The 27,750-nt window shown below is 38.7% G+C and overlaps 1 protein-coding gene across 4 annotated transcripts in view; it reads left to right on the top strand.

The window, feature by feature from the left end:
• Positions 1 to 27,750, top strand: part of LOC122563195 (copine-8-like) — a 583,848-nt gene that overhangs the window by 265,180 nt on the left and 290,918 nt on the right. For all 4 annotated transcript variants that reach the window (XM_043716737.1, XM_043716734.1, XM_043716735.1 and 1 more), the window contains one exon: positions 26,812 to 26,875. In XM_043716737.1, the coding sequence (XP_043572672.1) occupies positions 26,812 to 26,875 (64 nt within the window). The remainder of the gene's footprint in view (positions 1 to 26,811; positions 26,876 to 27,750) is intronic.

Below are 27,750 nucleotides of genomic sequence, written 5' to 3'. Positions count from 1 at the left end.
AAACACTACATAGGACAAACAGGAAGACAGCTAACGATCCGCATCCATGAACACTAACTAGCCATGAAACGACATGACCAGCTATCCTTAGTAGCCACACACTCAGATGACAAGCAACATGAGTTCGACTGGGACAACACTACTATTATAGGACAAACCAAACAGAGAACAGCCATGGAATTCCTAGAGGTATGGCACTCATCCACTGATTCAATCAACAAGCACATTGACCTGGACCCAATATACCGGCCACTGCAGCGGACAGCTGGAACTGACAACCGGAAGTGGCAGATACAAATCACTATAAATGCCGGAGGAAACATCACAGAAACGCTTCACAGGAGGCTCCCAAGCATTGAGGATGTCACCTAGACAGGGGACGAAACATTCGCCTATAACTACTGCTTGTACAAACATATCTGGCTTAACCTACATCCTCACAGCACTTTATCTATTTGTCTACCATTGTTAGCAGGCACATTTCATCCTTGCATTCGCATTTTAGCTAATACAAAAATAATTATATATTTCCTCCACATAGTTTTCATTCTTGTTGACTTAGCTCTTGGTTGAAACAATTATACACTGGTGTGAGTGCATTTACCTTGCATAAGTAATTATAATTGCAGAAGTAACACTACTTTACCTATATCCCACAACTTTCTATTTTTTTTCTCATTGAAGTGCACTATTTCACATTTCCTGCTAAATTTAACTTGCCACTGATTGTCTAGATTGTATGTTTTTGAAATTCATCTTCTATTGCATTATGTTTCATTCTTCCTCCATTTTGAATAACTACCCTTTAGCCTTACACTTTCTAATTTGCTATCCATTCAACTATGTGTCCTCCTCAGCACACATTCACATTTATCATGAGCCTATTGCATGGTATATTATCCAAAGCCTTTGAAAAGTCGACACTATTGATTTGCTCCAGACTTTACACTTTATTAGATTGTTTGTGCTTAAGAGCACAAGAGAAGAAATAGATTTATTGAAGGATAGAACATTTTCAGATTGCTGATGAAAACTTGAGCAGCCTTCACAGCTCAATCCTCTGCTAATTATTTTTTTAATCATGCTTGCAAAGTCTGAACTCTTCTTGTTTGATGCTATCTATATTTTTATTCCCAGCGTATCGTTAAAATCCATAAGTCTACATTTCACTCAGAGGGTGGTACGTGTACAGAATGAGCTGCCAGAGGAAGTGGTGGAGGCTGGTACAATTGCACATTTAAAAAGCATCTGGATGGGTATATGAGTTGGAAGAGTTTGGAGGGCTATGGGCTGGGTGCTGGCAGGCTGGACTAGATTGGGTTGGGTTGGGATATCTGGTCGGCATGAACAAATTGGACCGAAAGGTCTGTTTCCGTGCTGTACATCTCTATGACTCTATGACTCTATGTGGCAATGTTAGATACAAAATATACATTCAATATAAACTCCAGTCAAATGTCACATGCAGCATTGATTGATTCAATATTCAATGTCATGTTACAGATACAAAAATTGAATCAACAGCCAACATCCCTTTTTCATATGGTGAACAATTCTAGAAATGTTAAGGAGTAAAATACTGCAGAAATCAGTTGCTGGAAATCAGATATAAAAACAGGAAGTGCTGGAAATTCCATGCAAGTCTGGTAACATCCGTGGAGAGAGAAAATGGATTAATGTTTTGCATTGGTGACTTTCATCAGATTTGGGAAAATTAAGAAATGTAATAAATTTTAAGATGGTGAGATTTATTGTATGCTGAATCTTAACCACAGTCACCTTGGGGAAAGATACATTGGGTAGATTTGTAGCCAGCATCCTCTTTTTACGTTCAGATCTAATGCACCTGATTGGTTGAGTAGTGGTAGAGGAAGACTACTTTAAGTCAAACAAGGGGAAGCTTTTATTTTAAACAAAATATCATATATTGTATAATAGCCACCAGACACAGGTTACATTGATGTGATTGACATTGTTATTAAGACTATGAGGACACCACTGGTAGGTAGACGCAGAACTGTTCACCTGACCTAAGTCCATATGACAGCATCACACTGAGGCTGTGTAATGCCCTCCTCAGCATTAACCCTTTCACAACCAGCCACAATAGGCAACAAAATGCTGGAGGGAGGGAGGAAGAACTAATGGGAAAGTTGATGCTATGGTGATTAAACAATCCCAGGGATTAACCAACAGAAGAAGCAAATTACTGTAGATGCTGCAATCTGTACTGAAAACAAAAAAAAATGCTCGCGATCACAGTGGATTTATCTCCAGCATTTTTTTGTTTTCAGATTAAATAACGGTGTTAGCTGTACGTGGACAGAGTGTAATAAATGGGGCAAGGTAAGGAACAGAAGGTGTATTGTGAGTAGATGTGAATGACAATATGATGAACAATTTTCATCCAAAATAGAATCAAAAGAAATATTAAAACATTCAAAGAAAACATAATGGGAGCAAAGATTACAATCTTTAATAATTGAGCCTGGAAGACCATAAATGGCTTAATCAAGAATCTAAAAATGTAAATGTCCTGATGTAAAAGTTTGCCTCTTCAGATCCGATATGATAGAAATGAAGAAACTTCGGTAATGGTAGAAAGATCTTGCAGGACAAAAGGTGCGAAAGTATACAGTCAAGGTAGCTGTGGGATTCAGTGATCTATCCCCTGAATTGGAGACAAACAAGTAGAGAAAGGGAAATATTTGTGTTGGATCACACTAAGATGGAAGAAAGGTGGAATAGTTTATTTTACTATTCACCTGTCCAATCCAGAGTTTCAAGACAATAATGCAATATACTCAACCAACTGGACTTTATCAGATTCACTCAAAATATATTTTGTAAAAGCATGCTTTTTAAATGCAATGTAATCCATTAGTTGTTTTATTGTTTGAGCAGGAAAAAAGTACAAATAATCATTTCAGCATCATTAACTTCACATTTATTGCCATCCTTTTGAACCTGACCAGGCTACTTTTCATATAATCAAAATAGTGCAGATGCTAGAAATCTGAAATAAAAACATGAAATGCTGGAACTGTTCAACAGGTCAGGTAGCATCTGTGGAGAGAAACTGAGATTATCGGCTGAATTTAGCGGAAGTAATGGAGATCTAGCCTGCACAATGGAAGGTGGATGAGAGCCCACATAGAGGTACTTGCTTATGATTAAGCATCTAAGGTTGGTAGTCTGACTTATCAGAGACTGACAGTTCATCTAAATGGCAAAGCCACTTGTTATGGACCAGGCCAAACCCCCTCAAAGCATTTCAAGACGGAAGCCCAAACACTAACATTTCTAGTTGTATTAAGCAGATGTAGAGTGGATAGTCCAAGAGTGATACAGCTGGTCAACACTCCTTGGTTTCAAACAAAACAGAATTTATTTAGATTACTGAATGAAACGCAAACAAAGGAGAACAGAATACAGAATAATTAAGCCTATCTGACAACCCACAGATTATCTCAATTTAATGATGCTGTTCCAAATGCCTGCAACAGTCCTCATTGTTATGAAGATGTGGGTATGCTATACCTTCAAGAGAATTAAAAGCAACAGAACTATCTGACAGCACCAAGTACTCTGAAAAAAGATATAATGTCACCATTTGGTCCAGCTGTTAGTGTAGCTGGTTGCCTGGAGACAAAAAAAAACAGATTTGAATTATGCCAATCAGTTTAAACTATACCCAAAAAAGAAATAAATTCCAAACAAGTTTGAATTTAATATATTGACAATCTTAAAGGTCAATGACACAATCCAGTGCTTTGGGGGTATACAACTGGGGAAAAATGAACTGTTGAGAGGAGAACTGCCAAGCCAACAACATCTGCAAACTATCAAGAGAATAGCTTTTTAAAGGTATCTTTATCAATCAGTAACCTGTGAAGCAGAATTCCCAAGAAGAAGAAAAGAAGATTCAACATCTGACTGTTTTTTTTTAAAGTTGAGTTTTGATAAATCTTAATCAGGGGATTCTATAGTTCCCTGAGAATTATAGAAGTGAAAGTAAAAGATAGGTCAGAGGAAGGAGGTGTAAATAGTTGTTAGTTAATTATTCTCTGTTATACTCTCAGAAAAAAATGTTGTTACTTTTATTTTAACGAGTTCTTGGCCTATCGAATTTTCACAGATTATTGCATGGGATAAATCTTTTCTGTGTTGCTGGGTTAAATTAAGCAGGAGGGTTTACCCCATGTCATAATACCATAAACATTCACTTTGCAAAAAAAGGTAAGTACAAACACAGGTTCTTACAGGACAGATATCAGAGAGAGAGAGATGATCAAGATGGAGCTGTTTCTCTGGGTTCCCAGCTAAAACTTGATCAGCAGGCGCCAACAAAACAGCCTAGTAAAAATAAACCAAACCAAATGCTGAACTGGGAGAATTTAACCACTCCTCTTTCATTGTATAAGTATTTTTTAAAAATATAAAAGCTTCTTCAAGTAGATAAACCCAGACATATTGGAACCTCTGCCTCTACAACCTCTCTGAACAAAAATGTCAAGGGCAACATAACTTTGTTAAAGGAGCAGCCCATCATCACACACTGGGGAGAGAGTGAAAAGGCTTCCAGACAACTAAGTTTTCATTAATTTCTTGACCTTCAGCTTTTGTTTCTTTCTGATAATGTTGCTCAATTTATTGCTGTTCTGTCTCAGTTTGGTAACATTGTTGTCTAGAAAAGGCAACAAAGAGAAAGCGATGTTCTCAGCACAATGCAGTTTATTGCAGGGTGTGGTCGTTAATACAGTTGTGCTTCAGGTTGAGAATAATATTTTGTAATGCCATCACTGTCTTACAGTCATTTCCTCAAATATTTATGTGATTTTGTTTGAAAATTCACTGAGATATTTTCACAGTTCATTCCCAATTAATGTCTGCCACTTCTGTTAGCAGTTATTTTAGTTTTCTCTATTCTCGCAGCAGGTTTGTTGGTAAGATTACCAACTTAGCCAAATGGATGATTACCAGGGTGTGGGAAATATATATATTTTCCAGAGATGAAGCATGATATTCATCCCAAATTCCCACCAGGCAATACAACATCTGTTCTTTTACCTCTTCCCTTTCTTTCCCATCCTTGGTCCCAGACTCTATCAGAGTCTAAATTAGAATGCTGCTGGAAAAGCACAGCAGGTCAGGCAGCATCCGAGGAGCAGGAAAATCGATGTTTCGGGCAAAAGCCCTTCATCAGGAATAGAGCTATTCCTGATGAAGGGCTTTTGCCAAAACGTCGATTTTCTTGCTCCTCGGATGCTGCCTGACCTGCTGTGCTTTTCCAGCACCACTCTAATCTAGACTCTGGTTTCCAGCATCTGCAGTCCTTGTTTTTACCCCAACTCTATCACAGTGATTTAGTCATTTACTTGTAGTAACGCCCATATAATGTAATGATACTTGGTCCTTTCCTGACACAGGTATTCCAAATGTTTCACAGTCAACAAAAGAGTTTTAAAATGAAAATGTAGGATACATGACAGCCAATTTGCACATAACAAGGTCTCATGAGCACCTAAGTGATAATGACAGAATATCTGTTTCAATAACATTGGTTTAGGGATACATATTGGCATAGTCACTGGGGAGAATCCCTTCCACTTATCACTCTCTGCTCCCAAAGTTAAGAATTATTATAAGATTTCTAACTCAAGAGATTCATCTGTTTGGAAATTTCCTCACACCTTTACTTTGAGTCAGGTGATTTGGAATCAAGATTCTGAGAGCAGGCTACATCTAGTATATTCACCTTCTGCAGCACTGAGTGTGAATAAAGTTACATCATGATAAATTGCTTTCTGGTTAATACATATGATGTTTACTATTCCATCTGTTACTTTGCACATAAGGAACATATCTTAAATATTTTGTAGCCTAATCTAATATTCTGGATGTCTGTTATCTTTTATATGCTTACCTTGAATAAATGAAAAAGAAGCTCAATTACATCTTCTGCACGTTAAATTTAGTTTCTGAATTATTATTTTCAACATTGTATGTTGATACCACTTATTTTTATGAAATCACATGTCCTTAAACTCATTTACTATCTTCTCCACATGATCTTGAAAGTTTAGTTCCATCATAAAAGGTTTACCTTCATGCTGTAGCCTTCTAGTATAAATTATTTAATGTTCAATGTCATAATTGTGGAAGCAGGGATTTACATTGACATGACAAAAGGTAGCTGGAGTCCAACTGAAACCTAACTTAACAGGGTGCATTATTTTTCCACCAAGTATGAACATTACATACAAAAGTTTCAAATCTATGACTGTTGCGTTGGCAGGCAACCACAAAGGCAAAACAATCATTTATGAAATTGAAAAAGTCCAACAGTTTGAGCTTTATGACCTTCAGATGAAGCCTTCCATTTGATGCAAGTTAAAACAATTTGAACTCTGATCTTAATGGAAGTTCATGATTAGCAAATTACTCAGTACTACATTGATCTTGAGCCAATAAATGGTGTTGTGTTCATGTTGATATCTAAGGTACTGTGTAAATCTGTTACATTTATCACCAATGAATTTTAAATAATTATCTCCTCACTTAAAAGTGCAAAGCAGGAGATCATTTTTCCCAAGAGGTGTAGGGTTTTTTTTTATCAGCATTAAATATTAATCAAGGTTTTGACAATTATGTCATTTTCTTTGGACCCAGTTATGTGAATACTGAACAAGCGGGATCTTCGCAATGATTTGGCTGGATAGATCATAATCTTTTATTCAAGAATATGATTTCCTGTAAGAACCAAGGGTACGATAGTAAGCAGAAAGGGCATACAGAGGAAATAAATAGATGATTCTAAAATGCATGGTATATTGTATATAATATACAATTTAGAATCCAACATTTGGGATTAATATGAGGAAAATGAGTTAACAGACAAACAGTGATTGAACACCCCACAGACTGCACTTTACGTGACAATCATTTAAGTTAGGTTCCACTGGCTCATCAGGAACCCAACCAGACATCAGTGACTCCATGGGTTACCATTTCTCATTAAAACTCTGTATCCTTTGCAAAAGATTCAAATTCTTCACTTACAAAGATCCTGCCTTGGAATGCTATCAAAGCCTCTTCATTATGAAGCCTGAGATTGCTCCTAGCCTCCAATTAACTGAGCAATGTCAGCTTTTATCAAACAGCTGGCTTCAACAAGCTGCTGCTGAATTTTTCTAAGTTCCAATCTTTGTCAGCCTCATCGAGCAAATACTGCTTGCAGGCTCCACTCTCAATTGCATTGATTTATCAATAGCCCCTTGGGCTACAGTTCAGCACTAAAACATTTCCATGGCATGCAGCCATCACTCTTCAGGACTTCCCCTTTGCTTTAAATGCCCGGAGTCTGCTAACAGCAGCACTCTTGCTGTCTGAAACCACTTTAGATTAGATTTAGATTACATTACAGTGTGGAAACAGGCCCTTCGGCCCAACAAGTCCACACCGACCCGCCGAAGCACAACCCACCCATACCCCTACATTTACCCCTTACCTAACACTACAGGCAATTTAGCATGGCCAATTCACCTGACCTGCACATCTTTGGACTGTGGGAGGAAACCGGAGCACCCGGAGAAAACCCACACAGGCACAGGGAGAACGTGCAAACTCCACACAGTCAGTCGCCTGAGGCAGGAATTGAACCCGGGTCTCCGGCGCTGTGAGGCAGCAGTGCTAACCACTGTGCCACCGTGCCGCCCACTTCTTCTGTTTCAGCACTTGCCCGGTTCCAAACTGCAACTAAATGCTCAAAACAAACATATACCTGAATAAATGGAAATCAAAGAACTTTCTTAAACTTCAGCCATCTCCATAACTTAGCATACACCAAACTATCCTGACCTTGTCTTCGAGGTTAGATATCTCTCATTTACAAATTTGTCTTTGTTCCACTTAAGTAAAAGGGATGTTCAGAGTTCACTGAATGCCTTTAACTAATTTCACTTTAACTCCCAAAGCAGCCAGTGTTTCTGAATTGTCAATTGTATTTGCAGTGTAGTCACTGTTTTGTGCTCAGCAAACACACTTGATCCTCCCTTTATAGCTGTTAATCTTTTAAAGCAACATCACCCGAGCCTTTTACGTGTGATAGTTGTCCATATGCTTTAATTACGTTTGTCACATTTTCTCTGATTAAACTTTAATTCCACAAAGTCAAAATGTATATGCATCAATTAGATATACTCAACATTGTTATCAGGGCTTTAATTTCTGGTAGTTTTTCAAAAGACTTTTTGAATCTCGCTTCTGCATAATTCATTTTTTTAAATATTTCCCTGGTTATGTCAATCACTGCAAGAATATAAACTTATTGGCAACAATTGCAAAACTTGGAGATTTTGAAGATTGCCAAATCCCGTTCTTTATTCAGGTTCATCTTGAAAGGTTAAATCTTGCGACAATCTCACTTATCAGATTACTCGAGTGTGAAATCTGAAGGCTAGACTAAGTAGTGGTTTGACAGCACTGATGTAGATATTTGCAGCCTGTTCTATCCACCTCTCTAAGCAGGAGCATACACGAGAAGAAATGCAGGAATAATTTTACATATGCTGGAGGAGAGAGAATTAATACTGGAAAGTTTGTTGAAGGAAGTCTCTCGAATGTGTCAGTTTTGCCTGAATCTGTTAACTTGCTAAAGACTCCAGTCATACACAGCTGCAGGGAGCTTTCCTACTCACCCATTTGTTTTGAGGATTTATCTGTTAGTTTTTTTTTAGTTTCTGAATGTAGAAAGAATTACCCGTTCATGTGTCATTCCTTCATTTTCCCCATTGTATCCCCACCACTGGAAAAGCATCTCTCTTGGGAAAGAGCACTAAGGATCCGAGTTGAATGCAGAAGTAGCAGTGTGACTGGAGGGGACTTTTGTTTTAATCCCTCCATGCTTCATTCCACTCTGCTTGGCTCAGCATGACAAGCAGCAGATGAGAAAAATAACTTTTGATTTTTGTTATTTGTGGGCAAGAAGCAGCAAAATGTCAGTTTGTGATGGAAATCTGTATTTTTGGTGCATTTCTGCTTGACATACAGCAGTCTAGAGAATGCACAGTTGGTAGCTATGCTTCATGCATTCCCTGCTGTGCTGTCAGACTACAGCCAGATATACCAGCTTCTATCTGCAAGTAGCTTTAATGTTACCTTCTCCTGCAATTTTGTCCTTGTACATGCATCACAGCAAGTTAATCTACAGCAGCAGTAATAAATTAAGAAATTAAATTTCATGTTAAATCTTGTTGCAAACTGAGAAATGAGTTGTACAATTATACAGACAATGGTTAGGCCATACCTTGGGTATTATGTGCAGTTTTGTTTTCTTACCAAAGGAAAGTCCAAATTGCCCTACAAGAAGTGCAATGAAGGTCCACTAGATTGATTCTGATTGAGTCGTCTAGGCAGTTATTTCCTGGAAATTTGAAAAAGAGCAAGTGACTTAATGGAAATACTTAAATTCTGAGGAATTTTGAATGAATAGATGCTCTCAGAAACTGTTTGAGGAATCTAGAACTTGCGATCAGAATGTTTAGAATAACTGATAGGCTAGTTAGGACTGAAATTAAGAGAAATTTCTTTCACCAAATGGTGGCAAATACTTGAAATTTCCCCATCCTAGATTGATGTTGGTGCTCAGTCTTTAAGAGAGAGGTTGGAAGATTTGTTGGGGCACGAGGGAAATTAAAGGATATGAAGTATTGCAGGAAGATGGAGTTGATGTAAAAGAAGATTGGCCAAGATGTTGTTGAATGGCAGAGAAGGTTTGAAGGACCATTTATCAGACTCCAAATTCTATTTATTATGATCTGATGCACTGTCAGGTTGTTCTGTTTAGATCTGCATTCAGTTCAAAGGCTAAGGTTCCACAATGATCTAATTAAATTATCTGCACCTAGAGCACCAAACATGGTGAGAGTGTACCTGAGCTATGGAAGAAACGAATAGAAAAAGAAATTAAATATATGGTCAAATGTTGTGAACATTAGCATCATGTACAATACAATTCCACTTCTGTTGAAATGATTGATGATGTGCATGTTCAAATTTGCCTTGCAAAATGGACATCATGAACATTTTTTTGTAAGGGTGTCAGCCCATGAAAGCTTAACTCAGCATGAATCACAATTCAAAAGCAAGAAATAAAATCAAGAATGTCCTAAAGTATGGATAATAGTTAAAGAATGAGGATCTTCAGTGAAATAAAAGCATTCCCTGTATATTTGGCTTGGAAGTTAGTTTAACTTTTGACCATTAGCATTGATTTTCATCATGGGTGGTTTGAACATTCAGACTGTGGACTACTTTTTTTCAGCATCAGAATCTGTGTGTGTGTGATCGACAGAAGCCTGGTGTAGGGATTAGTGATATAACCTTTTCAACTGATTTTGTGTACGTTCCATCGAAAGATCCAGTTCAATCTGGTGGAAGCACTGGCTAATGTGGAGACCTAGCTGTGGTACCTACCATGGTCAGCAATTCTACCAACTTTAAGTGCATGCCCTTGCATATCAGGAATGTACTTGAGGGCAATATTCATTTATTGGATTGTTCACAGCACAAGGCATTATCTAAATCACGTGAATTCCCTCAGTTTTCTACTCAGCTACATTATATGTTTAGGAGTACAAAACAGTTTTCTTGAAAGTTATTGCCTGAAGTTCCTGCATTCAGTCCATAATATTAGCTATTGTGGTCTGTTATTTTTTGTATGCAAATATGAACAGAGTATTACATTTTTAAATATATGCAAGAGCTTTAGCATGGTAAAATCAAGTGCATAAATTCTTCCAAGCTAATCTAACCTGTTTGCTTACTGTTATGATCCCAGATGATGATACTGCTGGACAAGTCATATCCCAGAATAAAATCTGGCCTGATTGTTGATACTTTTTCTTTATTTAGTTAGTTAACTTGGTAGTTAGTCACTAAGATGTATTCACATGAAGCTGTAGATTTTATTTAACGATGGAGCAGACATTTATTACCCAAAAGAAGACATACAAAACAGGTTTTCTAAGTATAGAAGACCATTAAATTATCTTAGAACTCAGTAAAATAAAGTTTCAGCCTGATTCCTGACACTACCCATTATGGAAATTCCAATCCAAATAAATGATTTCCCTATCTTGACTGTACAATTCTACTTAACTGAGTCCTTCCAGGATCTGGTGACCTGAATTTTTCACAAGTCTAAGCTTAAACTTTCTCAATTCTAACAACCTGTGGATATCTAACCAACTCTCCTAGCTTGCAAGGTTCACAAACTAAACCCTTTTGCTAAAGTGATTTCTTCCCTGAATCCTACTAGGAGAAAAAATAAACTTGTGTCTAAACTCAACATCGAAATCTTCTGAATGGAATTCTTTTTAAAAAAAACTTTCTCATCCTAGATTCTACTGAACTGAAAACAAAACTTATCACCTTACATGTTTACTCTATCTTTTATAAATCTAACAGGATAAACATTTTTCCATTAACTCCCAAGGAGATTACATTGACCAGGCACACTGATAAAATTGCTGGATTTACTTACTGTTCCAAAAATACTCCCTGACTTTCAGTTTTGTTTAAATAGAAATCCCAACACTGAAGTGACCAACAGCTATTCGCTCGATTTTGAAATCCAGATTCCAAAAATGATAGTAATACATTTATACATTACTCCAAATGGAAAATAGCATTTCTAAATTTTAGCTTGAATTGTTTTGTGTGTCAGCCCTGTGAAATGTGCAGCTTAGGTGAAACTAGAACCACTCTTTGGCTGTGTGGATGATGTAGTTATTGTAAAGATTGAATCCCTTGGCAGTAAATTTTACTTTGTTTTTTTTCATATATGATTAGAGTATTTTTTCATATAAGACATGGAGCTGTTTTGTTTTTGGCTGCATTTGAACTACAGATTATTTTTGTAATCCCAGCTGCCCCCTGTTACTATAGTAATTGCATTGTTGGTTCTTCAGGGTAGTTTTTATGTGGCAGATCCACTTTAGGCCAACTGTGCCTTGACAACGGTTTGCCTTTCACAATAGCTGAGGGAGTTCTGTGTACAGGACAGCAATAGCAATCCCACTTCATTGCCTGTTAGAATATCAGGATAGGTGCTGAACAGAGTGGTCAAAGATAAACAACTATCTTTGTGAAGGAAGCTGTTTCTTGTTGTTATCTGCACACATAGAGTTGTTGTAGTTATGAGCCAAACCTGTCATTTCTGAATTTTCATGTTGCCTCTGATATCAAAACTGCTGACTCGTTTACATTGCTTTATGACAATTTCAAATCTACCATTGTCAACAAGCTGCCAATTTAAATGAATAATTGAAGATTTTGAAAACACCTTTTGCTCCTTCGTTCATTACTTGTATGTAAACTTGGATTTATTATCCAAAAGTAGAACAATTATTATTGATGGTAACTTCATTCTATTAAAATGAGTTTCAATTTGCTGTCATTTAGATATTATCACCTGGACTTATCCAGCAGGAAAGTCATGGATGCATAGAATTAGACAGTTGTTCAATTGTCAATCAACAAGGGAAAAGGAAATTGGCAGAAAATCCAACACCAATTATTTTGTTTACAATCTATTGATTTTTTTTTGAACAAGGAAGCTCAAATCAAACACATTCTAAATTCTCATCAGCTTTAAACTGCATCCCAAAAAATGCAGAAAAGCATTAATCTATGACTAACTTTGGCTGCTTGTAGATTGGTGTTAAATGGAAAGTGCTGTAACTGGAAAATGTTGTAATGGCCTCTGTGGGAAGAGAAAAAAGACAGAAGGTACATTTCACCTGACCACTTGGAGATTGCTGGAGGCAGAAAACCTGCAGGAATTTATAGCAAACAGATACATAGGAAGCTCAAAAGCCATGGAAGTAAAAATTTAATGATGCTGCACTCCAATTTTTAAAACTTTTACATTTGTAGAATAAGAAAACATGTGTGTGAGAAAAGACTTGCTCCTTTTAATGCAGCAAATGTATATTGGTAAGGACATAGAGTAATCTGTACAATTCTGGTCGTCCTGCTATAGGAAGGATGTTATTAAACTGGTGTAAAAAAGATTTTCTAGAATGTTACAGAGACTGGAGGGCTTGAGTTATAAGGCAAGGCTAGATAAGCTGGGGAGTGTGGGAGGCTGAAGGGGAAGGGGGGGAGGAGATGACCTTATAGGGGTTTATAAAATCATGAGGGGCATAGATAAGGTGAGTAACCAAGGTCTTTTCCCCAGGGTAGGGAACTCCACAGCTAGAGGACATAGGTTTAAGGTGAGAGGGGAAAATTTAAAAAGGACCTGAGGGGCAACCTTTTCACACAGAGAGTGGTGCATAAATGGAATGTGCTGCCAGAGGAAGTGGTAGAGGTGAATATATTTACAACATTTAAAAGACATTTGGATAGGAAAGGTTTAGAGGGATCTGGGCCAAACACAGGCAGATGGGACTGGTTCAATTTAGGAAACCTGGTCAGCATCGATGAGTTGGGATGAAGGTTCTGTTTCTGTGCTGTAAGAGTCTGTGACTCTATAGTCGTTGAAAATGTTTCATGAAAGCCTGTATGAGATAAGTACAATGTTCTCCACCACAGGAAATATTGGGAAAAGTACAAGGAATTCAGAATCTAGCAATAGAGATCTAACAATCTAAAAGAACATAATGTTAGAAGAAGGAGTCACATATTTTTGAACAGAGATGAGGAAAATGTTTTTCTCTTGGAGGGCAGTGAATCTATGGAATTCTTTATTGCAGAGGGTGGTTAAGGCCGGGTTATTAAATATACTTGAAGCTATGATCAACAGATTTTTAATCAGCAAGAGAGTCAAGGGTTATAAAGAAAAGGCAAGAAAGTAGATTTGAGGATGATCAGTTTAGCCATTATCTCTTTGAATGATGGAGCAGAATTGATAGGATGAATGGCCTATTTCTGCTTCTGTGTCTTACATGGATCAATCTTTGGAAACTGTTGTTTGAGAGAGTTCATTGAGAAGTACCAGACTTATGAGCTGACACTGTAGTACAAGTATTGTAATGGACTGCAACCTGTCTTAGTTAAGTGTAGGGCATGTCTCTTCATCCCCAACCAGCCATCTTCTACTGGTAATGCATGGGAATATGCTTCCAGTGAAAGTAAGACTGGACTGCACAATGATATCATTCACTTCCAAAGTATGTGCATCTGACATTATTTTTGATCAACTTGCTCAGACATGTTATGCCACCAGATGTTTTTGTCAAGAGAAAGGACATACCACTGCACTACAAGGCACACATCTGCAATGACAACTTGAGCAGACTGCCTGCATTTATATGTATATTATAATGAAAATAAAGATATTAATGTAAATGGACTGTTGCAATCCTGTTTCACTTGACAAAAGAAACTGGATAAAATGGATCAGTTAAATAAATATTCAATGTTGGCAACATAAGAGTTTTGTTTAAACAACTAAATTTTTGTACTCTTGTCAACAATGTTGCCAATTTAAAAAAAATACGTACAGTGCAATGTTATACTGACCTCCTTGATATTCTCACAAAACTATCCATCTGTACCACAATATTATTCTGCAAACATATTCTGCAAAACAGCCAACAGAATATGAACATCTTGCCCAAAGTATGGAACTTTCACGTTGAGCTATACTGTCAGTTATTAATTACTCAAGACAACGTTTTGTTTTACGCCGAAAAATGAATGTGACCTAATTCAAAATAGTACACTTAGAGAAAGAATATTTGTGGCTTATTTTGAAAGTATTTTTATGACATTTGCCACGGCCAATGGGAAATCACTGCCCTGCTTTGAGGGCAGCGTCATGATGTCCTATTGGACAGAATGGTGCCAATGTAGGACTTCCTCTTCCCCCAGGACCAACAATGGAGGCCATGGAACTAGACCATGTTAGCCCCCTCATCTGAGTTTCCCACCAGGTTAAAGCAGTCTCAGCTGTCTGGAGGAGTGCCTAGCACCATGGGAAGAAGGTCAGCCACCTTTTCCACTCTGCCAGGTTAAGGTCTGTCTGTTCTCTCTGATACATCACACTCTTATCTCTGCTACTGCACCCACCTCCCACCAAAGCTCACACTCACTGTTGCCTGCAATACCTTCCCCTTTTGCTCTCACCCACTCAACACCACTAACCTTGCCTAGCCTCTGCGCTGCCTGTTCACTTGCTTAGAATATCACCCCACCAGCATCAACAGTAATACCCGTGCCAGCCATTTTAATCTCACATAATACTGGCCCCTGTCTCATTCCAGGAGGAAAATAGTCCACACTAAGGCAGAAAGAATAAACATTGGTAAGCTGCCTGTCTTGTGGTTCCTTACCAGCATGGTGGGCAGCACAGTGGCACGGTGGTTAGCATTGCTACCTCACAGCGCCAGAGACCAGGGTTCAATTCCCACCTCAGGCAACTGTCTGTGTGGAGTTTGCACATTCTCCCTGTGTCTGTGTGGGTTTCCTCCGGGTGCTCCAGTTTCCTCCCACAGTCCAAAAATGTGCTGGTTAGGTGACTTGGCCATGCTAAATTGCCCGTAGTGTTAGGTGAAGGGGTAAATGTAGGGGAATGAGTCTGGGTGGGTTGCTTTTCGGAGGGTCAGTGTGGACTTGTTGGGCCGAAGGGCCTATTTCCACACTGTAAGTAATCTAATCTTACCCATTGTAAGGAAAGGACACTAAGTCTGAAAACTGGAGCAGGCTCTGGACTGGTACTAGAGGCTGCTCCAAGCTATTGTGCTGGGGGCACCTGACTGAAGTCTGCCCCCTTGACTGGACTGAGGGCTGATGACTTTTATGACAAGCCTTCTGTCTGTGTGTCAGCTGTAAAAGGCAAGGCAGGATAGAAGTCATATGAACCTGATATCTCTGGCTGAGGTGGCAATGCACCAAAAGCAAGGCCAAGTAGGCTCAGAGTGAATGAGTGCTATGGTGTTGTGTGAAGAGCCCAGAGATACAGCCTGGTCCAGTGCATCAGCTGGCTGCATGGCCCTGAGTACAGTGAACTTGCTGCAGCCATGATAGTGTTAGTTGCCTCTGCACATTAAAGTGCAGAAGCATCCTGAGTGGATCAGAGATGTATCATGAGGGTTTTCAGAGGCTGATACATGGTGGATGCCAATGTCTGTGGACACGGAGTGGATGTGGCTAGTGCCCATTGAACATACCCTGTTGTTTTGGTGCCAGGTCTTCAATATACAGGCCATTCAGAGCAAGCGGAGAGATGGATCCACCAAGTGCTCACCCTGGTTTCTTTGATGGGAATTCTTGACATTGAACTTGCTTGACGGGTTTGGTAAGATGGTAGTCCAAATATTGATGAGGCAAATTGGGCTGTTACTAGTGCATTTACAATCAAAACTGACTGTTTGTTAGCACTTTTCTATTGCTTAGCAAGGATCCATCCATGCTGCTTCTGAAAAGCATAAAAGATAGAGTGAGATCATCTCAACATCAAGATTAGCTTTGTGTACATGTTGCCCGGTTCGTTCATATATCTCACCATCTAGAGGACCACAGAGCTGCTCTCTCTTTGGAGAGTAATAACTGATGATGGTCACTGATGCCTCAGGAGAAAGGAACGTTTTAGAAGGAGAGTCCTCCATGTTATTGCAGCCCATTTGGAAATGAAATGTGTTGTTAGCATCACTTTGCATTTAAGACCAGCCATCCAGCTAACCTAGCTAACCAACCCCTTCTTAGGATGAGGGCTTAATGTTTAGGAGCAAAGTGAGAAGCAATTGCCTCATCCAAACTATTGCGTATTTATGGATTCCTTAAATCTAGGGGGTGTTGGATGTTACATTATTGAATACATTTAAGGCTGGTATGGATAGATTTATTTTTGGTCTCAGCGCATTAGGGGATATGGAGACTCAGCAGAAAGCTATTGATGAAACCCAAGCCAGCCATGATCATATGTAATGACGATGCAAGGTCAAGATTTTTTTTATGCACTCAGAGGATGTATTCATCGCTGGCTGGACACTATTTATTACCCATCTAGTTGCTCTTGAGAAGGAGGTGGTGAGCTATATTTTTGAGCAACTGCCCTCCATTTAGTGTGGGTACACCCAAAATGCTGCTAAGGAGAGAATGCCAGGATTTTGACCCAACAGTGAAGGAATGGCAATACATTTCAAAATCAGGATGGTGAGTTGCCTGGAGGAGAACTTGCAGATGCTTGTATTTCAATCTATCTGCTGCCCTATATCCTTCTAGATGGAACTGGTCAAGGGTTTGGAAAGTGCTGTCTAAGGATCTAAGATGGAAGTAGGTATGTGTGAATGTCGTAGCAGTCAAGTGGGCTTCTTTGTCCTGGATGATGTGAAGTTTCTTGAGTACTTTTGGAGCTGCACTCATCCAGGCAAGTGGGAATATTCTAGGACTTGTGCTTTGTAGATGGACAGGCTTTGTGAAGTCAGAGGTGAGTTCCTGGTTGCAAAATTCCAAGCATCTGATCTCTTCATATTGCCATAGTATTTATGTGACTAGTCCAGTTGAGATTCTGTTTATTGGTAATCTCCAGGATGTCGATATGACGAGATTCAGTGGTCTCCTTCTGCTCCTGTTTCTTGTGTTTATGAGTTCTTGTGTTACAGCTCGGACCAAATCATAAAAATATAAACGAAAGCAATTCTTTTATTAACTATATTAATTTTATGCTTTTTAAAAATATTTAGACAAAGATCAAAGCCTATTTTAATACCCTACAGCCTTCTTTGACATATTTACTAAGTACATTATCCAGTTTTTTTTGCTACCTAGTGATGGAGTTATATGTATAATTCCAAAAATTGAGTTTATCTTTGAAACCCTTCACATTTAATTTCTCTTTCACTTCTTTCTCATTTTAGTTAATTGTTCTTACTGTACCTCAAAGTCTCTACATTTAGATAGACTTTAGCTGAGTTATTATTTAGAAGGGCTGTGTGAATTTACAACTGGTTGACTCAATGTTTTATTTTCACATAAGAATACTTCTGTACTAATCAAGAATTCTATAGCAGTGATTTATTACTGATACTTATGATGCAAGCAATGAGTCCAGTTTGAAATATTTATGGTCTGTCTTTTTCCCTGTACCCATCTTTTTGTGCATTTATTTTTGTTTTTATTATTACTGGTGCTCTAAATCTCATTCTTTCTTGTATAAGTTTTTAGTTTTATATTTTAGGAAGTTCTGTTCCACTTTTCCTTTGTTGTTCTCCCAATATGTTCTTTGTTCCTGTTCTAATTAAAGTTACTGCTTTAAATTTGCTTTGAATAACTTCTTAGTTTATGTATTTTCTGCAAACTTAGTCTTTTTTGAGAGAGAAATTACTTAGTAGAATCCCTACAGCATGGAAGCAGGCCATTCGACCCATCAAGTCCACATCGACCCCCCGAAGAGCATCCCACACAGACACACCCCCACCCTAACCCTATAACCCTACATTTCTGATGGCTAATCCACCTTGCCTGCACATTCCTGGACACTATGGGAAATTTAGCATGGCCAATCCACCTAAACTGCACATCTTTGGATGTGGCAGGCAACCGAACTCCCAGAGGAAACCCACACAGATACAGGGAGAACATGCAAACTCCGACCAGACAGTCAGCTGGTGTGGAATCAAACCCAGGTCCTTGGTACTGTGAGGCAGCAGTGCTAACCACTTGTGTAATAACCTAAATCCATCTGGTGTCGTATCCATCCATATTTGACGTAAAAATTGGAATGCCACTAATTTTTAGTAATCTGAAAGTTACTCATTTTCATTCCATTTTGAGGTGAAGACCAGTTATTTTAATGAAATGATTCATGTTATAATTCAGTTATTTTTGCATACAGACAGCAGCCATTTAGCCCATCATGTCTATGCCATCAGAAGGAACTAGCCATCCACTCTAATCCCACTTGGCAACCCCTTGACTTGTAGCCTTGCAGGTTCAGAGTCCTTCAGGATATTGTTTTCCATAAATACTCATGATCATGAAATGATTTTCATTGAAGTCCTACCTTCTGGAAAATGTCACATAAATCTCATAACACCCGATTTATGATCATTTAAAGGTAGCATAAGAACATCAAAAATAGGAGCAGGAGTAGACCATCTGGCCTGTTCAGCCTACTCCATCATTCAATAAGATCATGCCTGATCTTTTCATGGACTCAGCTCCACTTACCCTCCCGTTCACCATGACCCTTAATTTCTTTACTGTTCAAACATCTATCTATCTTTGCATGTATCAGTCGACTTTGTACAGTTGTGTATGAAGTCAGTGCCATTTCCTTGTTTAATTCAACAGCGCAAGGGAAGGATACAAGAGAATGTCATCTTGCATAGAGGCTTGGGACTGATGAGAGTGAGTTAGTAGTAAGGAGAGGTTATGGAATAGAGTCAGGGACATGGAAGAATGGAGTGGGAAGAGCCAAACATCTTGCATGTGCCGGGGGCATGGTTGTATTGGTGTATCTATCAAGAAACTGAGGAACCTGAAGGGTTCCAAATGTAAAAGTATTACTTAAGAGTCCTTGCAGGGATTTGAGTTCTGCTCCAGTTTTTTTAATTACCCTTGTTCTTGGACTAATGCACAGGAGAGTGGAGCAGCTGATACTACAATTTCGGTGATGTCCGAGAGAGTAGTGAGTCCCACACTGGACACTGATACAACTATTTAATAAAGTGTGATGGCAAATGCATAATGTCACCAATAAGAGAAATGTCTCTAATTCCCCAGTACCTATTAATATGTGCCAACCATGAGGTCTCACCAAATATCAATGACTCACGAAATGACGAATATGAAGCAAATGCAATGAGGAGTATTTATACGTGGAATTTCATTTTGAAAAACTCCTGTGCTATCTTTATGATCTGAAATCTTATGTTCATGCTCATGGAGTTGGGCGGGAAAGCTAAGATTATGCAGCCTCAAACTTTCTTATTTGACCAGAACATTCTTTAAGGGGCCAGCATTAGATGCAGAATTGCCAGCTGACAGTGGGCTTCACCAATGCGTAATTTCCGGAACACTAAATTTAATGTTATGTTTCCATATCACTCACAGTTATAGTAATAGTGATGTGGGAAGAGTCAAAAAAGAGAGGAAATGGAAGGGGTGACAGTTTTGATTATGAAACAGGGAATAGAGCACTTAAAACTCTCCAGCTCATTAGGACCCTTAATCTTTGAGCCTGATCCAAACATCATTTACATCTTCTCAGAAATGTACTTCAGTTCTATTTACCTGCCTTTCATCTGTATTGCTTCTGTACTTAGTTAAAAAAAACTATTCAGAATGGCTCTGCATTCCACAGCATTTTATGGAAGGGAATTCTACATTTTCACTACCCTGTATGTGAAAAAGCGCTTCCTAATTTCAGTTTTGAATAATTAATTATTTGGAGGTGCCGGTGTTGGACTGGGGTGTACAAAGTTAAAAGTCACACAACACCCGGTTATAGTCCAACAGGTTTATTTGGAGGCGCTAGTTGTGACCAGCTGATGAAGGAGCAGTGCTTCCAAATAAACCTGTTAGACTATAACCTGGTGTTGTGTGATTTTTAACTTTGAATAAGTAAAGTCTGTTTTTAAGATTGAATCCTCGTGTTTCAACTCTTCCACTGAAAGAACTATTGAATGGAAGAAGAGAACAATTAAATAATGGAATGTGAACAGCAAGTAACAGTAGATAAACCCACTGTCCTTTTGCTGCTTAATCTGGCTCAAATTCTTTAAAGGGCCCTAACTGAGACAGCTTTGACTGAACCCTACTTCCTAAAGATTGTGGACCCTGAGCAGCAAATTGTTCCTGATATGAAACTAAGTCGAGGTAGTTTTCCATGGTCCAAATATGTTGTTAAAGTAGGTTAGAATGAACTTTAGGAGAAAGTGAGGACTGCAGATGCTGGAGATCAGAGCTGAAAATGTGTTGCTGGAAAAGCGCAGCAGGTCAGGCAGCATCCAAGGGGCAGGAGAATCGACGTTTTGGGCATGAGCCTTTCTTCAGGAATGAACTTTATTCTGCATCTATTAATATGGTATTTGGATTGAGGTGCTTAACATTGAAAAGGGAATGGATGAAGGGAATTGGCCTCTGCAGTTGGGTGGAATTGCAAGAAAGAAAGTCAGAAACACCGAGACTACTGCAATCTCACTGCTTCATACCTGTCCTGGGAACTTCTGGGCTGCTTTCTCCACAACCTAACAAATTATGGATCAAAGTTCCACCCCAACTTATGGGCCTTCCTCTCCCTGAGGTCACTTTGCCCAGAATTGTAACTCAAAAATTATTATACAATTTGAAATTAAGCTGATTCAAGTCAATTGAGTTGTGAAAATTTCCATGACCCAGGCATTTTGTCATTTGTCACTCAAGGACAGATGCAGCTGTTTGGAAGCGTTTGACGACATTGGCCTGTGACAAGCTACTGCAGCTACAATAGTCCATAACAGAGAAATCTAAAGCAGAGTTGATTCAGACTGAATAGCTTCATTTTAACACATGCATTCGTAAACAATTGTGGATAATCATTCAAATTGACTGTGAGATGTTATGCTATCCTCAATGTTTAGCAAGTTACTGTAGTCCCAGATGATTGCTATCTGACTAGAAAGTGAGAACTGGTAGTGGTTTAACCCGAGAGTCAACATGCCTCAAGCTAGGAGAGAGGTTGAGAAGGAGATTCCTTCATCATAACCAATGCTGTTTCAGGAATTGAGCCCACTCTGTTGGCATCACTCTGCATCAATAATCAGCCATCCAGCGAACTGAGCTAATCAAAAAGTATTTGTTGAAGACTGGTTTCTGTGATAGTGAGAATGCAAGAGAAGCCTGAAAAGGATCTACCACGTAGCACTTCTGACTAAAGATGGTTGCAAATGCTCTAACCATTTGTACTGATGAGATAAGCTCATTGTGGATAGGATGATTATAGAGCTTCCCCTTCCAATTAAATAATGAATTACTCACTATCGTTTATTAATGGATATGGCAGGAGTACAGAAGGATGCCAGTTGTTGAGATTATGCAGGTCTGTTTATTGCATGCGGTTTCCACTGTCATGCATGCATGTAGTCCTGTGTTGTAGTTTTACTGGGTGCATCACATTCTGCTGTTGCCATGCTTTCTTAAATGGAATAAACAGAATTCCGGCATAATGGGCCTTAACATCCCTATTTGTGGTGGAATACAATTCTACTGATGCTGACGAACACACTCACTGCCTAGTGGATGTTCTCCTTTGAGCTGCTGGATCTGTTCTGACTCTGTCCCATTTAGCATAGTGATAGTGTGCCACATGTTGCAGGGTGCCTGAATGTTAAGAGGGGAGTTCATCTCCATTAGTACTGTGTGGTGATCACTCCTGCCAAAACTACTGGGATTTGATTGAATGCAAGCATTCAAGGTTGACAAGAATGAGGTCAATTTGGCTTTTCCATCAGGTTAGTTCTCTAACTATTTCCCATAAGCTCAGTCTAGCATCTGCTTCCTTCGGGACTTAGCTACCACTGTTAGTTTCTGTGGTAGTGTCACACTGATCCATTTTTTGGGGGATGGGCATTGAAATCCCCAACAAAATTATATTCTCTCCCTTTACTTTCCTCAATGCTTCTTCCAAATGGTGCTCAGAATGAAAGAGTACTGATTTATTAGCTAGTAGAATATGGTTGATGGTAATGAGCAGATTTCTTCTGTGACCTGATACTTCATTGTCTCCCGAACTCCTGCACTGCCTCTTGACCATCTAACTATGTACCTCCTGTGGGTCTGTTCCTGCCAGTGAGAGAAAGCATACTCAAGGATTGTGTTAGAGGAACCTGGAACATTAAAGAAAATGTGCAGGGGACATTGAAATTCTGCAGAGAGACATACACATGTTAATTGAGTCAGCAAAGGACTGGCAGATAGAATACAATATTGGAAAATGTGAGATCCTCCATTTTGGGAGGAATAACAGAAAAATGGGCTATTATTGAAATAGTGAAAAATTGCAGCATGTTGCTGTGCAGAGGCACCTGGGTGTTCGTGTGCAGGAATCACAAAATGTTGGTTTGCAGATGCAGCAGTTAATTAAGGCAAATGGAGTATTGTCCTTTATTGCTAGAGGAGTGTTAAAAACAGATAGGTTATACTGCATCTGTATAGGGTGCTGATGAGGCCACACCAAGCATTATGCCCAGTTTTGGTCTCCTTAATTGAGAAAGGATGTACTGGCACTGGAGGGTGCTGAGAAAGCTCATTAAATTGATTTCGGAGTGAAGAGGTGAGGTTGAGTAGACTAGGACTATGCTCATTGCAATTTAGAAGAATGATGGGTGATCTCCCAGAAACATATTAAGCTAAGAAGAGAATAAATAAGATAGAAGCAGAGAGGTTGTTTCCACTGCCAATTAGGAGGCATAGCCTCAAAGGGGGAGCAGATTTAGGACTGAGTTGAGGAGGAACTTCTCCTCCCAACGAGTTGTGAATCTGTGGAATTCCCTGCCCAGTGAAGCAGTTGAAGCTACGTCATTGAATGTTTTTAAGGCAAAGATAAATTTCAGAACAATAAAGGAACGAAGGGTTTTTGGTGAATGGGTGGGTAAGTGGAGCTGAGTCCACGAAAAGATCAGCCCCATGATCTTATTGAATAGCGGAGTTGGTCTGAGGGGCCAGATAGCCTACTCCTGTTCCTATTTCATATGTTTCTACAGTCTCTGTCAGAATGGCCATGTCAGACTGTTGCTTTAATAGTCTGTTCAACAACTCAACCAAATTTGGTATAATTCTTGTGATGTTAGTTGGAGGGCTTTGCAGGTTTACTTTGTTTTACAAAGTAATGGTTGTGAATGAATTTATGTTCATGTTAAGTTCCACTCATTCTGATGATGTCACATGCATAACAGTGGTAATCCACATGAGTTCCAGAGAGAGGCAGGTGTACGCTACACAGCTCCTGATAGTCCTAAATAATAATGTCCAGCAAAATAAACTGTACCTGTTGCTATCATGCATAAAGTACTTTGTTATATAAGATAAGTGGCTGTTCTGTTTTGATTAACCAATAATCCATCCTTTAACCCTGTAATTAGGCAGGCCATAGAATCACCACAGAGAGAGAGGGATCAATGACAGCAAACTGCCCAATCTAGAACAGACAGACTGTGCTGGCTCCTGCTTTTGCCCTATCTTAAACTGGTGTCTAGTTTAATTCTGGTGGTGAGTAAACCATCAAATCCACACTTAGAGCTTCTTGCACATTTTAAACTGGACAAATCCTTGAAATTTCTTCCCACAATTTGTGGTATTCTCCCCTGTAAACGTTTCTAAAATTGCTTGAAATGAATATACACAGTTCAGCCAGAATCCGGTTTGGTTCTTTTTAATGTTGCTAATGATCCAGTCTACGCATTAATTAAATTGCACTTTGTTGTAATGTAGTAGAAAACAACTTTCCATTCGAACAACTTTCCGTAACGCAATTTCAAAGTCCATACTTTCCTATTCCATTTGAGAGTCTAATCTGTTACAGTTGCTTTGGCACATTGATTAAGGCATTGACAGGCAGCAGATGAATATTTTACTTTTCCAGATTGTTGGATAAGTGGATAAATGCAGTAAGTTTTGTAGATGAGGTTTCAGTTATCTGATTAGCTGTTTCCACTAGTTACAATGAATGCAAATCAACTGTGAGATGTCTACAAAAGACAAGCCATTGGAAATCAAAAATAAAGGCTGTTAAACATGTTCTTGTGAGTTGATGCTAGCTTTGAATTTTAACAGCAGTGGAGCATTCCAAAAGTGATACTTGCCAGGTGTATGCCATCAGATATTGTTCTTGACTCTTTCATGAAGTGGCATATAGCCAGTGGAAAATAAAATGGGGCAAGGTGTATAAAGGGCTGACATTTTGCTTTTATTTTAGCCAACCACTTAGAGTGGTTAAGTTTGCATTTTCTGGGATCTAAGAGCTTCTTTATTCATTTGCTCTGTGACAATAGCAGTTGCTAAGTCTTAAGAAGCTTTTTGCAGGAATCCCCTGACGTTGTCTCTGAAAGCAGGGAACCCTTAGCACCAAAGCAGCTTCCTTCCCAGTGAATTCTGCAATGCTATTTCATGAGCAGCCTCTTTGAATGGGACTCTCTGTTCTCTAACTTTGACCTCAAAATTGTTCAAATCCAATTTCTGATTTTCTCCCTTTCACATACTTGTGTCTTTAAACAAACGTTTTAATACAATGTAAGAGAAAATTGCTGCACATGATGGAATCCATGCTGCCATTCCATTTTCCAATATTGAGTACTGCCCCCTCAATACTTAATGTCAGCTCTGATGAAGACTGTGTAGTCTCAAAAGGTTGGCTTGCTCTCTCTCCATGGATGCTGCCAGAGCCACTCTTGATTTCCAGCATATTTTGTTGGAAATGGACACAAAATGTTTGAACCAGAATATTTACATTTAAATGCCATTTTTTTCTGATCTTCTCCCATAATGGTATAGTCCAGATATAATTAACCATGAAATGTTCCTGAATTCATGGAAATCTTTGAAGCAGTACAAGCTGAGTAACTTGCTTTGGCTGAATTGTTTTGACTTCACCCATGTACATGTATAGTATAATGCAATAGCATTTATGAATTTTCTTGGCTGGGTTTTTTTTCATTGAATTTAATACAAAGGTAAATAAAAGTCTTGTGCTACAATAGGCCAGTGCTATTATAGACCCATATTCTATTGGCTTCCTGTTGTAATATTTATCAGCTTATTTGCTAATGAGAAACATAATCTGACATTATCTCTACCACAGTAATTACTATCAGGTGTATGCAGATCTCAGATTTACAGCAATGTGTAGGAGGATAGGAACCAATCTCCCAGTGTAAGGGTATACACTCTTCCAATGCTGGAACACTAAAGAAAAGAGGATTCAACTGGTTATCTGATGGGATACTCAAGTATTAATTATGTAATTAAGTCATTGTACCAAAATATAGCTCCTACAGTAAGGGCCATATCTTCTGTTTCCATTTTATCAAAATCATTAGTGTATGTTTTACATTCCTGTTTAAAATTTCAGCAAAAGTAGAAATTGGGGAGGGGCTGTGATTGAATTTACTTCATTTGCCACTTGACATGAAATCACCCCATATAATATACTGCCATCCAAAATATGACTGAATGTTAGCTGCTACTATTTAATAAACTGGAGGTATGAAAACAGGCAGCAGAGTGAGAAGAAATAACAATCTGCTGCAGGCAAACACATTTCAAAGTACATCTGTTAAGAACTGGAACATGTTGCAGTCAATCGTGCTAAACTTGGCACACTGATGCTCACTATTGTCTCTGCAAACAAGAAGAAACTTGCCATTGTTTTCCATTATCACCATCCATTTTCTCGAAATGAGTGAAGGAAGTTGCTAAATGGTAATGTTTGTACAATGTTCCAACAGAATTGTTAATAGAATAATCTATCAAAAAGGCAAAATTAAACAAAGTGAATAATCCAGCAAGTACTGAATTTTTACATAGAAAACAAATAGTTCCATAAGTAATTATTTGTAATATTTTCTTTCATTTTTGAATGTTAGCAAAGATGTAGATAACAGAGTTTTTTTTATTCTTAACAGCCACTTTTTTTAACTACAAGCTGCAAATGGAGGAAAGCAAACTCTATAGTCAACCTGATTGCTCTGAGTTACAGAAAATATTTTACTTTATAATGCATATTCTTTGGACATGGTTCTTTTCATTTGCTAACGATTGAAAAGCAGTTGAAAAATAATAATTAAAATGTCACATTTTTATTTCTCTTTTATTATCTGTCCACAGCGGAATTCCAGGAAAGAAATGTGGGGCAATCATACTGTCAGCTGAAGAACTTGGGAATTGTCGGGTACGTAAAAGCTTTCATCGTCACAGGAGAAAGTAGGGTTAGAAAATGCCTCCTGGATATAACTATTATCTTAGAATGTCATGTCACTCTGTACTTTTGTATTTCTAAAACCAGCGGAACTTATTTTATATTTGTTAGCCGTTATATTCACACTTCACAAATATGTGACTGTCAGTTGAGAATTGGAGTGGAAGCGCCTCAGTCCATTGGTGCTCAAAGCCATCCCATGGAGTTCTGAAGCAAGTTGCAAACTGGGGACTGTGTACCTCTCTGTTTCAATTGAAAGCTGTTTAAATATCAAAATCTGGATCCAACATTTGGTGAAGGGTCTCTTTCTCAACTTTAAGCTGCGAAAGGGCAGCTATGCTCATTCTGTCTACCTGTAGTAGGCATTCAAGCACCTAACCAGTAGACCTTTGACTAGCTATTGCTTGAAAATCACTTTCCCAAACTAGAGATTGCCTGACTGGCATGGTTCTCTGATGGACCAAGATGAGCCCCTGCTTTGCCATTAATGCAGTGGGGTCACCAATTGATGCCACAGCTTGGCATTCACTGGAAAGTTGAATGGTCATTGCAAGTGGACTGTATATCTGTTCTGCCAAAGCCATGTCTTTTCAGCAGAAACCAAAATTGCTGCCAACATCTTTTTGGTTGTGTTTTGATCAGTGAAATTAATTTTCTATTGTGCCATTTAATTTCAAGCTACTTGCACTTGTGAACTCAGATTTTCGCTGTGACAGAGAGCTTCTTATTGTGGCAAAAATGGCCAAGGACCTTGGAAATCTTAAATGGCCAAGGACCTTGGAGCCCAGCATTTGTAATTTTCATGAGAGCAGTCTGGGGAGTGTGATCTGTATTTCATGCATGCACAT

The sequence above is a fragment of the Chiloscyllium plagiosum genome, chromosome 26 (genome assembly GCF_004010195.1).
Source record: "Chiloscyllium plagiosum isolate BGI_BamShark_2017 chromosome 26, ASM401019v2, whole genome shotgun sequence".
NCBI classification, from domain to species: Eukaryota; Metazoa; Chordata; class Chondrichthyes; order Orectolobiformes; family Hemiscylliidae; genus Chiloscyllium; species Chiloscyllium plagiosum.
Note: the sequence above shows the minus strand (reverse complement) of the source record. Positions and strands in the feature narration are given on the sequence as shown.